The following is a 14,021-nucleotide window of genomic DNA, read 5'->3' on the forward strand; positions in this document are numbered from 1 at the left end:
TGTTGTGTTGGATGCTTTGATGCGTTTCAAGTTTTGAGCTTGTGGTTTTACACTTTTGGAAATTTATGCTGACTGTTCCTAGAATTTGGACTGATTTTAATTAAATAATTCAGTTTTCAATTTTGCTTATGTAGTGTTACCAGTAGCATAAGGTTTCCTTCAAAAACAGTTTCTCATTTTTTTCTGTTATGGCTATCCTAAATAGCTAATCTTTTACAGAATGTTAGTAAAAATGTTTATTATTGGAACTACTTTTTTTTTGCTGTCAAAATACAGCTGTTGTTAAAAAAAAATAATAAATACAGCAGTAACAATGGATCAACTTGACTGGTGGCAGATAAATAATTGTGTATGTATGCATCTGCAGTTTATTATAAAGCAAACACAAATCATTTGAGATACAGACTTCATATTTATAAACTCCTCAAGCTTGACTTTATCTTTTACCAAATGAAGCTGCCACATTGTAGACATGTATTGTTAAAATAATGTGTTGGTTTGAGATACTAGATGCAGCGAGATATATGGTACACAACTGTATTCTAGAATTCTATGTCTGGTTTCATTTATAATGCAGTTTCACAAAACACAGCCACTGTTGGGTTACTTAAACCCTGCAGTTTTGAATTTACTTTGGAAGCATAACCGATCCAGCTAATCAGTCACTTGATTTTTTTAAGGACCACAGAGATTTTCTTTTATTGTATTATTTATTTATTTAATGAGGAAGTGAGCACTTGAGAATGCAGACCTTATGCAGATTTCAATGAGTGGTGAGACACAAAGTTACAATTGCATATCACTGGTCTCTTACAGGTTATACAAAACTATTGGAATGACCATATTTACTATATTGGTGGCCTCTGTAACCCTTTTGACGACATGGTAAAAACACAAGGTTATAGAAGCCTATCTCTTACAAGTTCAGTTTCTCAAGTTCAAAAGTCACTATGATTGGAATGGAGGGGGGAGGGGGGAGGGGGGGCTGCTCCACAGAACAATGTATGCACTTGTGCAGGTAGATAACTGCATATAGAGATTGTTACGACAGCACTCACAAGTAGGGCTACTGATGTTCTGCGATCGCAGAATTGGGCATTTTGGGAATGGAATTTTGCTATGTGTGTTTATTTATTTATTTATTTATTTGCACTACACCCTGCCAAGTTTAGTTCATTCTTCACGTGACTTCACTCACTGTCTCTGCTGAAACTCAACATGACGGCTGCACCAACAAAGAAAAGAAAAATGCAATGTTTCAGCAAAAGACAGGAGCTAAAAAAGGTTCTGAGTACCTATATAAGGATACTATTCTGCACATTTTGCTGTCATGCATGAGTCGATACCATTAAAGATCATAAACCATGACCGTTTAGTAATTAAATTTGATTATCTGCTGAAGAAACGAGCTATACATTCTTTAAAGGATATTAACCGCTTCACTGGTTAAAGGATGTAGTCACTGCACTACACACCGTTTGTTTCATAAAGACATTCGGTCTGGAGACGCACCTTTTGTTAAATTTAGCAAATAAGGCAGAATTAGCAAAGAAACAATTGGGATGATTCATTATGCATTTAAAAGGCGCCATTTTAATTATAATCGGGTGATACAGAGCCGTGAACCTGTGTAGCAACGAGTCTGTCAACATGCTTTTTATTTATCAGTGTTTCATATTTTATTCTGGGTATTGTAATGCCAGTAAAACACTAAACTTAATTTGAGGAGTACTCTGCATAGGATTGCTCTTACATGATACTGCTGGACTGTCACTGAACTCTTTCATTTTTTTTTTATTGTAATGCCAGCAATAAGCTAAAAGGGTCTTTTCAAAACACCTGTATTTGTAGACTGAACTACAGTGTCAGTGGAAGACTGTATGATTCTCACAACAGTGCTGGACATCATTTTTCTGAACTGTTGTAATATAATTATGTTTTCCTGCTCATTTTAATGCCAGCAATGAGCCAAGTGATCCATGTTTGACGCGTCTTCAAGAGCTTTACTTAGTATTACAGCAACAAGTGTGATAGAAAATCTTGGCTTTAATTTAAAAAAAAAAAAAAAGACAATTGTGGCAATATTTATGTATTCATTTACTTAGTTTAACTATCAACATTATATTTATGTTCAAATGCCATGTTTAGTTATCAATACATTGATAAAAAGTGGGGAAAAAATGGAATTGGTCATTTTTGAAAAACAAGATTTGATATTCCTCATAATGGAAAACCAATAGCCCTACTCAAGGTATCGAGTCATAGCTATTATTATTATTATTATTATTATTATTTATTTCTTAGCAGACGCCCTTATCCAGGGCGACTTACAATTGTACAAGATATCACATTATACATTATTTCACATTATACAGATATCACATTATTTTTACATACAATTACCCATTTATACAGTTGGGTTTTTACTGGAGCAATCTAGGGAAAGTACCTTGCTCAAGGGTACAACAGCAGTGTCCCCCACTGGGAATTGAACCCACAACCCTCCGGTCAAGAGTCCAGAGCCCTAACCACTACTCCACACTGCTGCCCAGCTGTACTGTGCATTACTGTTTTAAAATGTAAATATTCCGTAAACATCATATTTATATGAAGCGAGTTTGTGTCTGTGGAAAATCCAACAGATAGATGCAGTACTCATTGTGGTTCATACAGCAGATGCACTGTAATAGATGTACAGCTGCTAATTACTGGTACCATGGAGATTAGGTTTTTAATACAGGAAACCTAATTTTAGTCTGACAGAACCTTGTAACTTAAATTCTCTTTAACCTGATTAAATCACACGTTTTTCTTGCAAGCTTGTTTTCCTCTCAGAAGATGGTTTATTTTAGTATTCATAAATGTACTGAATGATTTTCAGTTATGGATGATGATCTGGGTGAGGCACCCCAGCATAAAGGGGGATTTTGTAAGGCCCATTTTGTTTGTTTGTTTGTTTGTTTGTGTTAGATGAAAAAGGCTGCATTGAAATAGTCTTATTTTATTCACTTTAGGAGCTAGTGGGTGTTCATTATTTATGCACTCGCCTGAATACTGATTCATTTAACTTTAACGTACAGTTTTTTCAACACAATTTGCCGTCCTGTCTACAAAGTTTTAACTCATGAGTTGTTGCTGTTGTTGTATTTTTTCTAAGTCTGTTTTGATTAACTAATACTTAAAAAATAAATTTTGTGTTTAAGTAGCTGCACGCTAGATGACAATTATGCTTTTGGTGTATCGGTTTGTATATACAGTACAATAAACTCCCTTTATTGATTTTTAAAGATTTGAGGCCTTACAGGATATACCGCCTATCATAAAAGCATATGTATTGTGTTTGTACAACATGTCCTTTTAAATTCTAATAACTTTGTGATCTTTTTCACCTTGTTACATTTTTTTAGGTGACAGACATGACTGGATAAATACACTTTTGATTGCTTTGAGAACTCGGTCCAGAATTTCTCAAGGGAGTTTCAAACGTACCTTTGACAGGTGTGGATATCTGGAACTAAGGGGGCACAAAGGAAAAATCTTTATGGTCCTGGTTGGAACTAAAGTTAGACTTTGTAAAAATGAACAGGTAAGTTTAAAAAAAAAAAAAATACCTATTTTTAATTGCTTCATTTCAGTGGAGGCATCACACAGTCTTGGTGACAGCCCTATATAAATAACCTATTAAACAGGAAGTTCATCTTTTTGATGTCTGCTGTCAGTTCGAGTGATTGCAGACATACAAAGTTAAGGCAATAGGGAATGTAATTTGAATCTACTGTACTGTATGTACCATAGTCTACAACAATACTCTATATTCATGCAGATCTTGATCCAGTTGTTATATAGTTTTGTTGTCTGTTGTTGTAGTACCATATTGTAAGCTCTGGAGTGCAGTGTTGTTTTAATAACGTTAGCTGGTGATTTTTATTTCAGGTAGTGAGATAGAAAGAAAGTGATTAAAATATGTATTTTTGTATTTAAAAAGCAGTACAATTATTATTACATTATTACATATATTTGAATTCTCTTGTAGGATGCAAGTAAAACATTAGTATGTGTTTGTAAGATTTAATATAGAGAGCATTTAAATGTAATATTAAAACCAGTGTTGCACAGATAGATATTCTCAATCAGTAATGTTCGTTGCAGGTTTTTGGTGCAGTATAGTTGTCTTGTACTCACAAGAACTGTGAAAAAGTCAAATGGGAAAAGGGAAATGTAACTTCAGGACTTAGGACGTTTTCTAAAACATACATTGCAAGCAGCATTTGATAACATTGCAAGTTGATGTACCCACTGTGTTCAATTAAATACTAGCTTAGTCCATGCATATTCCACTGACAACAGCTTAGTTCAAAGTGTCATTTTTATAACTCCCTGTAGTAGAAATCTCAGATAAACTTGCTTACTGTTGTTTTGCTACAGTAAGTCGTCTTCATTCTTGTTGTTTGGGGATTTGAGTTCTATGTTCCTACAGACCCCCAACATGTGACATCTACAGTACAGCCAGTAATTCACTAACTTAAATCATATTTCATAGCATAACACTCATTGCTTCCCTCGCTGTGTTTGATCTATGATTCAACATACAAGTGATTGTTTTCTGTTTTGCTAGGAGTTGAACTATCACTTATGGGAAGATATATGTACTGTATTTATACAGTGTAATTGATGTGTTTACACATTCCCTGTTACATATTCCCAACATAATAATCAAGATGGAAAAATAAGAAACAATACAAATCTAAAAAGTGGAAAAATGTGAATAGAAAATACCAACAGCACCAACAGAATCTCCAAACAAGTGCCTTTTCATCTTTGCTTTTATCTTAGTAATGCATGCCTACACCAAAGATATTTTTTGCCTTAATATTGTATGAGAGCAATGATGCTGTATACTGTACAATTAGCAGTTACTCTAAAGATGATTGCAGGGCAGCTTGCTATAGAAAATACCAGCAAGCCAGATACAGTGCAGTCGATGATTAGCACTTACCCGTAATTGGTCACCAAGAGGGATGTTGATCATTAAAGACAGGCACTGTGCAATCATTGCTGTGCTTTCAAGATCTCAGAGGTGCACCTTCTCAAGAAGTTTCTATTAAAAATAATTGCACAAACAAATGTATTTATTTCTCCAGCCAAAATCCAAATGTAATCATTAGATTGATTTATCGCATTGTGCTAAATCTTGCTAATATTAATAGACACATTCTTGGCAATCAAGAGTGCTCTTTGGTAAAAGTAGCTGTATGATTCCACGAAATTAACAAACACACACAAACCAAATGATATAATAATAATCACAATGTAATCACAGTACCACAGAGTTAAGGATGATGGTACAAAATCACAAAATTACTAAAAAGATGTTGATTCACCATTGTTATTAATAGTGCTTTATTTCTACAAATTATAGTTAGGGCTTCTGTTTTTCAGGTTTTATTAATTGTATTTTTCGGTGCTTATTTTTAGCTATTTTCGAGTTTTATGTAAATCTTTTTTTTCTGAGCTTTCGTTTTTGATATACTGTATGAAATTAGTGTTTTTGGTTACTTTCCAAAAAGCTTGAGGTTTTTTTTGTGTGTGTGTCAAAATATGTATAGTAACTCGACAGCACTTGCACACTTAAGTTGTGCCTTCTTTCCTTTGCTGTCTTCCACAACGAAACCCCTATGGTCACGGGCACATTCTTCTGCGTGTTTTTGTGTGTAGGCAATTTTGTACATTTCACCACAATTCTGTTTTAAATCCTTTGTATCTTAACTGTAATACAGCTTTAAATCCCACAAACAAGCCTCCATCCTGATTGTAATCTCGTTTTAAATCTCACAAGCGGAGTCTCCAATAGAAATGTAGGAATGTGCTGTCACTCAGTAGTTGGGGCGGGTTTAAAGTATTCAGAACTAATCAATGATAGATACAAGTCAGGAAGGCGGAACACTGCCCAGCAGCACAGGGAAATGTATTTATTATTATTTTTGTAGTAGGTTTTATTTTTTTAAATGTGAAAAGGGTAACGTCAACGTGAATAGATTAACCATTTCCACAGTTTTTACTGTGTTTTCAGGTGTTTATTGGCTATCCACTGATTTCATTTATTTTGTATCGGGGGTGTTTTATCGGTTAAAACCAAAAATCAGAAGCCCTAATTATAGTACATTTAATATATATATGTGCTAGAAATGAAAACAATGCTTCTCTTGAATGTATTATGCATGAATATAACTAATTTGGAGTGCAATTATGAGCAAAAAATTATAGCGTAGAACCATTTAAATGGCCTTTACACTGGTTGCTGGAGCATTGCGTTTTAAACAATAAAACATTAGCACTTTAACTATTATTATACAGCATTATTATTATTATTTATTTCTCAGCAGACGCCCTTTTCCGGGGCGACCTACAGTCGTAAACAAAAATACATTTCAAGAATCACAGTACAAGTATTTATACAATTAAGAGCAAGTAGTAGTATCATTACAGTAGTAATGATCATGGTGTAGCACCACGAAATGACTTGTGAATAACAGATTGTTACACACAGCATTATTATTGTTATTATTATTTATTTATTTGGCAGACCCCTTTATCCAAGGCGACTTACAGGTGTTAAAGGGCAGTGCAATGCAAGATTAATATTTGAATACAGTATAGTTTACAGTAAGTGTAAATAATACTACTAGAATACAATATGAACTAGGATGCAACAAGTAAGGATTACAAGGTCAATCTCCAATGACATGCTAGTAGTGCAATAGTGCAAGGATAGTGCATTACCAGAGGATCCAGTAACATGGTGTGTAGGTCAGGCAAGTCCAGTGCATAGAAGGAAGGGTAGATCAGGAGATCTACAAGTGCAATCTAAACAGGGGGGTCTTGAGGAGGCAGCAGAAGGCAGTGAGAGACGGAGCAGTCCTGGTTCTCCGATAGCTGGTTCCACTACTGAGGGGCTAGGGAAGAGAAGGAGCGGGCATGGGAGGATGGAGAGTGGAGGGAAGGCATGACCAGGTGGCCAGTAGAGGAGTGGAGAGGGCAAGAGGGGGTGTAGGGAGACATGAGGGGCCCAGTGGTTAGTGCCTAGCAGATTAATAATATAACACAATGATAGTCATTTGACCTTCTCAGAAATGGAAACAGCTGTCAGATATTTCTGTCAAAGGCAAAGACGCTTAAAACATACTTCAATTTACTGTACTCCATATTGTTGTAAATCAAGTCAGCATTACTCCTGCACTGGCACGAGCTAAATACAATTTGCTGCATTTCAAAGGTACATCTGTTGGGAGATTTCAGAATGCTTATACAGCACATAGTATTGCCAGTTGGATTTCCCACAGTGGTTAGTGTATAGCTGCAGATGAGCTTCCTTAGGGGAGTGGCAATCTTAACACCACCATTTACACAGCAGTTAACATCTGTTGTGGCTAAAAGCAACTATCATCTCCAGCAACACCATACCAAAAAAATATATATATAGTTGTCGGTTTAAGAAATTGTATAGGTTCACATAATTTGTATGACGGTATTGTATATTGATATACTTGTATGCAATATATTGATTTAAACATTGAAATGGTTATTCAGAAGGGAGAACAGCGGTGTAAAATAGCAGTTGTGTAACTAATAGCAAGAACATATTTGACTCTATACTTAAAAGGCGAGCCTTCCCGATGCATAGTCTTCTTTATAAGATAAAAAAGCACATCTTTAAAAATATATATGCAGTTGCAGAATATGGCAAATCTGTAGAAGACTGTGAATTCTGCAGGAGCCTGCGAATCCCACGATATCCGAGGAATTCTGTTATCTGCAGATTTGGACTGGCTCTAGTGATGAGACATTTTAATAGCAGCTCCAAAACTCATGGAGTATTGAGTTGTTAAAGCATGTCAAAGATTTGATCTTGTCTGGTCTGCTGTGGTGAATACTAAAGCCTATTTGAATGATGCCTTGTTTCTGTTAGATTTCTGCTTTTTTGTCAAATCTATTGTCAGGTCTGTACGGTTTCTCAACAGAACAAGGGTTTTAAGGAAGTATCCTAATCGTTCCAAGTGCATCACATGATTTAATGATTGGCTATGGGGCCATATTCACACAGCATTTACCTCTGCGCTAAATGTGCACCCTTATTTTTATTTGTAAAACTAAAATAAAAAAAAACCTGCTAATGTTAAATTAGCAAAAAAACAACTACGGTGCTCTCAAATTAACCTCCTGAGTTATGTATTAGTTGTTAACAAAGTTAATCCATTGTTAATGATTGAAAACAAGGTGCTTTTAGTTTGTTCTTGAGCTTTTAGTTTGTTCTTGAGCTTTCCTTTTCTAACTGAATGATGGAGTCTATCACTGACTGGCAATGAATCATAGTTCCTGTGTGTATGTGAACAAGGCACAACTGATTGCACTGGACTCGAGTTAAACCTTGCCTGATTAGTCCTGGACTCGGGAGCAGCCCTGAGTGCTGATTAGATACCCAGGATAATATTTGGACACAGTACAACTAGGTGCTTTATTGAGCTCTATCATTATGTTTTATATTATTTCAGGATTTTAAATCTGGACTTGCCATCACTGTCATTGGACTGGATGTTACTACAGTGAACGATCTTGAACGCAAATGTTTTGAGCTAAATACACCTTTCAGAAACTTTTGGTAAGTATAGTTGAATACATTTCTTTTGTAATTGTGGCCTTTGGAAAAGTTAATTATTATAACATGCAAATCACAGGAGACTGAACAGTTTGGTCAGTTTGGTCCTTTTAGAGGTGTGTGACAGGACTGCTTTGTGTATACGTCCCCAGACCAGGAAGGTTTGAACAAAAATAAACAACGCTTAGAGAGCAAAAATAAAAAGTTTGAACAAAACTGTCACGAACACAAATACCTCCACCAAAACCAAGTACCGTACTGGTCTTTCCAGCATGATCAGCAATGATTATTTTTACTTTGTTTTACTTTTACTTTTGTTTTCTCTCGAACACCCGCTCTCATTCCTCCTTCTTGAACCCCCACACCAAACACACAAACAGACATGTTTGCATACATGTGGCTATCTCCGAATTAACAACCAATGAATCAATTCAGAGACGGCCACATTCTGCACAAGTTTAGTGGGATGGGGCTTCAACCCGTTTAAATAAACATAAACAATACATTTTAAATCATACCAATACATTCTCCCGTTTCCAATAAACACCAGACAATACAACACATTTATCAGCAGGGCTTGGCCCTGCCCCTTATTTACACATAGGGCTTTTTTGGCGTGCCAAAACATTTCATGAGCAAGACCCAGATCAGAAACACCAGATGGTCACAGAACTGGGCCATGCGTCTAAGTTGTAAGTTTAATCTAATGTCTGTTCAGAGCCAGGGTGAACACGTTTTGGAGATGTTTGTGTTTTTGAGCTGCACTGTTTTGTTTCTCTTTTAAAGCCACTACTTTGTCAGTGTATTCTGTGCCTCAAGGCACTTCAGTTTTTGCTCTCCTGCACTTTTGCCCTGTCCCTAATTGTAAGTACAGCACCGTACTGTAGATTGAAGTCTGTCTTACATTAGTTTCCCAGTCTTCTGTAGAAATTGGTCCCAATCCACATATTGATTTTACCAATCCTCACTACTGTGTTTAATCAGATTTTGATGGTAAATTCAAACCAATGTTTTTTAAACAAACGTTCTGAATATGCTACAGTATGCGTCAGTTTTCGCTTATCCACCTGTTCCATGGTGTAACAGGGCGAGGAGCCCTGTAAAATGTATATGTATTTATTTATTTTTAGAACGGTGTCTCCCCCTCCGCCCCTGTGTTACTTTGTATTTGTTTTGTTGATTTATGTATTTGTTATATAGGACGAGCGAGGTGCCGTCCTTCAGGGTTCTGTAGTATTATTTTTGTTGTAGTATTATTATCGTTATGATTTATTTATTATGTATTTGTGACGGCGAAGCGCCACAGGGTTTGTTTATTGTTTTATTTAAAGTGTGTTCTGGCAGAGACGAGAGTGGGTACTCGTCCTCTGCCAGGAATAATTAAAAACCTTGTGCAGAAGGTGGCCATCTCCCGAATTAATTAAGTGATTTAATTTGTTGCTAAATCGGGAGATGGTCACCTACATAAAAGCCTGCAGCTCTCTGCGCTCTGGGTATGGGTGTATGAGAGGAGCAGAGAGAGAGAGAGCGAGGAGGGAGAGAGAGAAAACAAAACTAAATAATAATACAGGAACAGTGAAGGCTACTGCCCAGCCTGACCTGTGTTGTTTTGTGTTTGAGATTTGTTTTGTTTACCTGTTTTATTTTCACTCTGTGAGCAAGTTTCTTTTTGTTTAAACTTTTGATTTATTTTTGTATTATTTTAATAAAACGGCGCCGCCGCGTCTTTTTCTGTTTAAATCTGCAGTATTTGGTGTCAGTTTTTAGTTCATGCTTCTGACCTGACGTCACCGCCCAGCCATCCTGTCACACATGGTCATACAAATGATGTATGAATATGAAAAGTAAATTTACCTGCAAGCCTTTATTTTAATCTTCCAGTAACAACCAATAAGCAAACCAACCTGTTTTCTATTCACCAAGTCTAAGAAATGATGATATTTCAAAGCTGTTTGCATGTTATTATTTATTTCTTAGCAGATGATGGTGTATAAGGCTGATTTAAAGGTTAGGGACCACACTGTATTTCTTTTTCTACACCCAGCTGCGATGCTTCCAGCCCAATGCAGCAAATCCCTGCTGTTCATTAAACTTGAGGCTTGTTTTCTATCCCTCCAGCCGTGGAAGGAAAAGAAAAGCTGGAAAGACAATGGCTATTAATTGATTTTATGACAATGGCTTTGGGCATTGCTGCTACAGTGATTTGAAACCATCTTTGCCATGCTTACAAATTCATTGTGTGACGTGCCTGGGCTGTTTTGGAGTTGTTTGCCCTTAGAGTTGTAATCAATATAGCGCTTAAAGTGAGCTTCTCCTCACACCACGTATTTAAATGGAATTTCTGATATCTTATTTGTGTCTTCTCTAATATATATATATATAATGTTATCTTGAGGCCCCTGTGAATGCACCTGTATTTTCTATAATTAGAAGTAGACCTCCCAATAACAAACTAGGGAGCATAAAAGGGGAAGTAGCTAGTTGAGAAAAGCTGAAGGCTTGCTTGTGTAGGCTTGTGTAAGTTGAACACATTTTATAGCTTATACATTGGCCAGCAAGGTTTTCTTTTGTTATTTACTTCTATTTGCTGGTCTTTGGGGTTTATATAATTTCCGTTACCGAAATATACTACAGTATTACTGCAATGCTAGAAGTAAAATACATTTTACATTACCGCAATGAACTTCTGTACAAATGTTTTGTAACTTTCTAATGGAAGTAACTGTATCCAAAATATGTTTTTTGGATGAAGTAAAATTTCGCTTTAGGATTGTGTAATCTCTGTTTACTGTGATATATATAGCAAAGTGTAATAAAGTATTCTACCATAGTGAAAGCATGGAGAAGCACAGTTAAGTATGTTTAAGGATTGTAAAGGAAAACATAAACATTATAAAAGACTTTAAAGGTACGTTTACCATGGTAAACATCTATAGGGGTATACAGACTTCTATAAGGATACAGTATATACAGGGTTGTTCTAAAGAAACTACTCAATTTTGTAGCCATGCTATCATCAGGATACTAACGTATAGTCCCTGCGTTAACACAGGTACACGGTATGCCTGTGCCAAGAAGTTTGTTCGGTAGTGCAATGATAGGCAAATCATTTTGGTAAAAATGTCTCTTATATTAATGTTTAATTTACAAACAAATGCAGCCCCTATGCACATGAACAGACCTCTGTAGTTGTAGGTGTGAAATAATACAGTACACTTCACCATGACTGAAACAAATAGAGCTCGTCTAAAGGCTAATAACTGAAGGATTACCAAGTTTGCTGATAGCACAACAGCACAGGCTACCGATTTTTAAACTGTTTATATCTCTGATTGACACTTGATTTGTGCACTCAGTGGTCACAAAGGCGGAAAGGGGGGAGGGCAGTTAAAACATCTAATGAATTTAAAGAGAACTGTTTCTATTTAACACTTTAAAGAACATTAACATGGGGCATAACCTGGTAGTTTTTAAACAAATACAGGAATGTGTACAATGTGTTTTAATTTGTCCTTAAAGTCAAATTAATAAAGGAGAAAAAAATGAATTGTTGCAGCTTTGCAGCGGATTCGGAAAGAGAGAAACAGGAGTGGATTGAAGCAGTCCAGGAATCGATAGCAGAGACACTCTCCGATTATGAAGTAGCTGAGAAGATCTGGTTCAATGAATCCAATAGGAGCTGTGCAGATTGCTGTGCACCCAAGCCTGAGTGGGCATCCATCAATCTGTGTGTTGTCATTTGTAAGAAGTGTGCAGGTAATAAAGACTAAACTCTTTGAAATGTCATTGCTCTCTGACTTAATACACCCTTGTCTTCCCCTTTTCTTCCCACATATCTCCTCTGAAATATGACCAAGTGCAAACATCCATTGACATCAAAAGATAGCTTTTATTTCCAAGCCTGGTTAATATCTCGAACCACATGGTATTACACATTCACCCTTACAATACATTCTTACCAAGCAAGAATCTGAGTGAAAGATTTGAGAATGTGTGTGTGGTTTGTTGTTGTTAAGGAATCTTTATGTGTGTGTTAGTCAATTATTTGTTAGATGATTCACAGTACAAGAAATTTGATTTTGAAAGGCTGGGTTTGTGTAGCAGATTACATTATCGTAGAAATAAAGATAACACACATTATTTTACCTACACCCAGTTATTATTTTTTTTAAACTTCACTAGTCTGTAAGGTGAAAGCTATTGCAACTCAGACTTTTCTCTGTTAGGCAGAACTATGCTGTTGCATAAAATACAGTTTTAAATTGATTTAAGATTATACTGTATATGATATTTTTAACAATTATAACTTTTCCTCACCTGCAGCTATGGCCACAAGTTTTGCATCACCTAGAATTTTAGGACTGAGAGTTAATGAAAACATATATATATATATATATATATATATATATATATATATATATATATATATATATATATATATATATGAACATAATTTAGTATGTCATTCAATATGTTAATGTAACATTATTTAATGTGACTTTATAAAGCAAAATTAGTTAATTCTATAGGGTGATGCAACACTTTTGGCCAAAACTAGTAACCCGTTCCATTTTCTGCAAATTACTGTATTAAATAAATGATTAATCAAAAGTTATTATAGCAGCAACAGCAGCAGCAAAACATATTACTACAAAAGGCAAACAAAAAATCACATATACAGGCAAAGAAATTCTCCTCACCATAGATGCACAGACCTTTTCACAAGGCAATTTATACACAAACTACTAAATAATGCCCACGGTGGACCCATTTATAAACATCCATCAGAGGCTTGTCTTAACTAGGTACCAATGTTACTGGCAAAAAGGAGATCAATACAGTACACAACTCTGCTGCTGACACATTAAAAAAAATCATAAAAGAATGCAACATGAAATGCTAATGAGCCCCCTGATGAATAGCCAGTGCACAGCTAATCTTTTAAGCTTTTCAAATAGTTGTGCTTTAATTTTCTTTGAAATCAGAAAGCACATACCAAACTGGAAAATATGACATGTCTTGCTTTAACATAAAAAATAACCAAGCAAAACTGAATGATCAGCTAGATGTAATCTATGGAATAACAATGGCATTGCCCTTTACTGTTGACACCAACAAGAAACCTCAATTGCAAAATGTTCAACTAGGTGGAACTACACTCAAAATCTAATTTAGAATGGGTTAAATAAAAAAAAAAAATATTTTTTTAAAGGGTTTTGGTTCTCCCTTTTCAACAATCAATATTCTTTTTTTAGGTTTGTTATTTGATATATTCAGTACAGCCTATTATGATTGGCAATAAAACATATACTGTATATTTTTATTTGTTGTAACATATAGGTTGTGATATCAGAAATAGCTATATAAT

The 14,021-nt window shown here is 35.5% G+C and overlaps 1 protein-coding gene across 1 annotated transcript in view; it reads left to right on the plus strand.

The window, feature by feature from the left end:
• arap2 (ArfGAP with RhoGAP domain, ankyrin repeat and PH domain 2) overlaps positions 1-14,021 on the plus strand; it is a 130,989-nt gene that overhangs the window by 35,505 nt on the left and 81,463 nt on the right. The window contains exons 9-11 of the mRNA XM_034013433.3: positions 3,408-3,586; positions 8,550-8,656; positions 12,210-12,409. Of these exons, the coding sequence (XP_033869324.3) occupies positions 3,408-3,586; positions 8,550-8,656; positions 12,210-12,409 (486 nt within the window). The remainder of the gene's footprint in view (positions 1-3,407; positions 3,587-8,549; positions 8,657-12,209; positions 12,410-14,021) is intronic.

The sequence above is a fragment of the Acipenser ruthenus genome, chromosome 2 (assembly GCF_902713425.1).
Source record: "Acipenser ruthenus chromosome 2, fAciRut3.2 maternal haplotype, whole genome shotgun sequence".
Lineage (NCBI taxonomy): Eukaryota > Metazoa > Chordata > Actinopteri > Acipenseriformes > Acipenseridae > Acipenser > Acipenser ruthenus.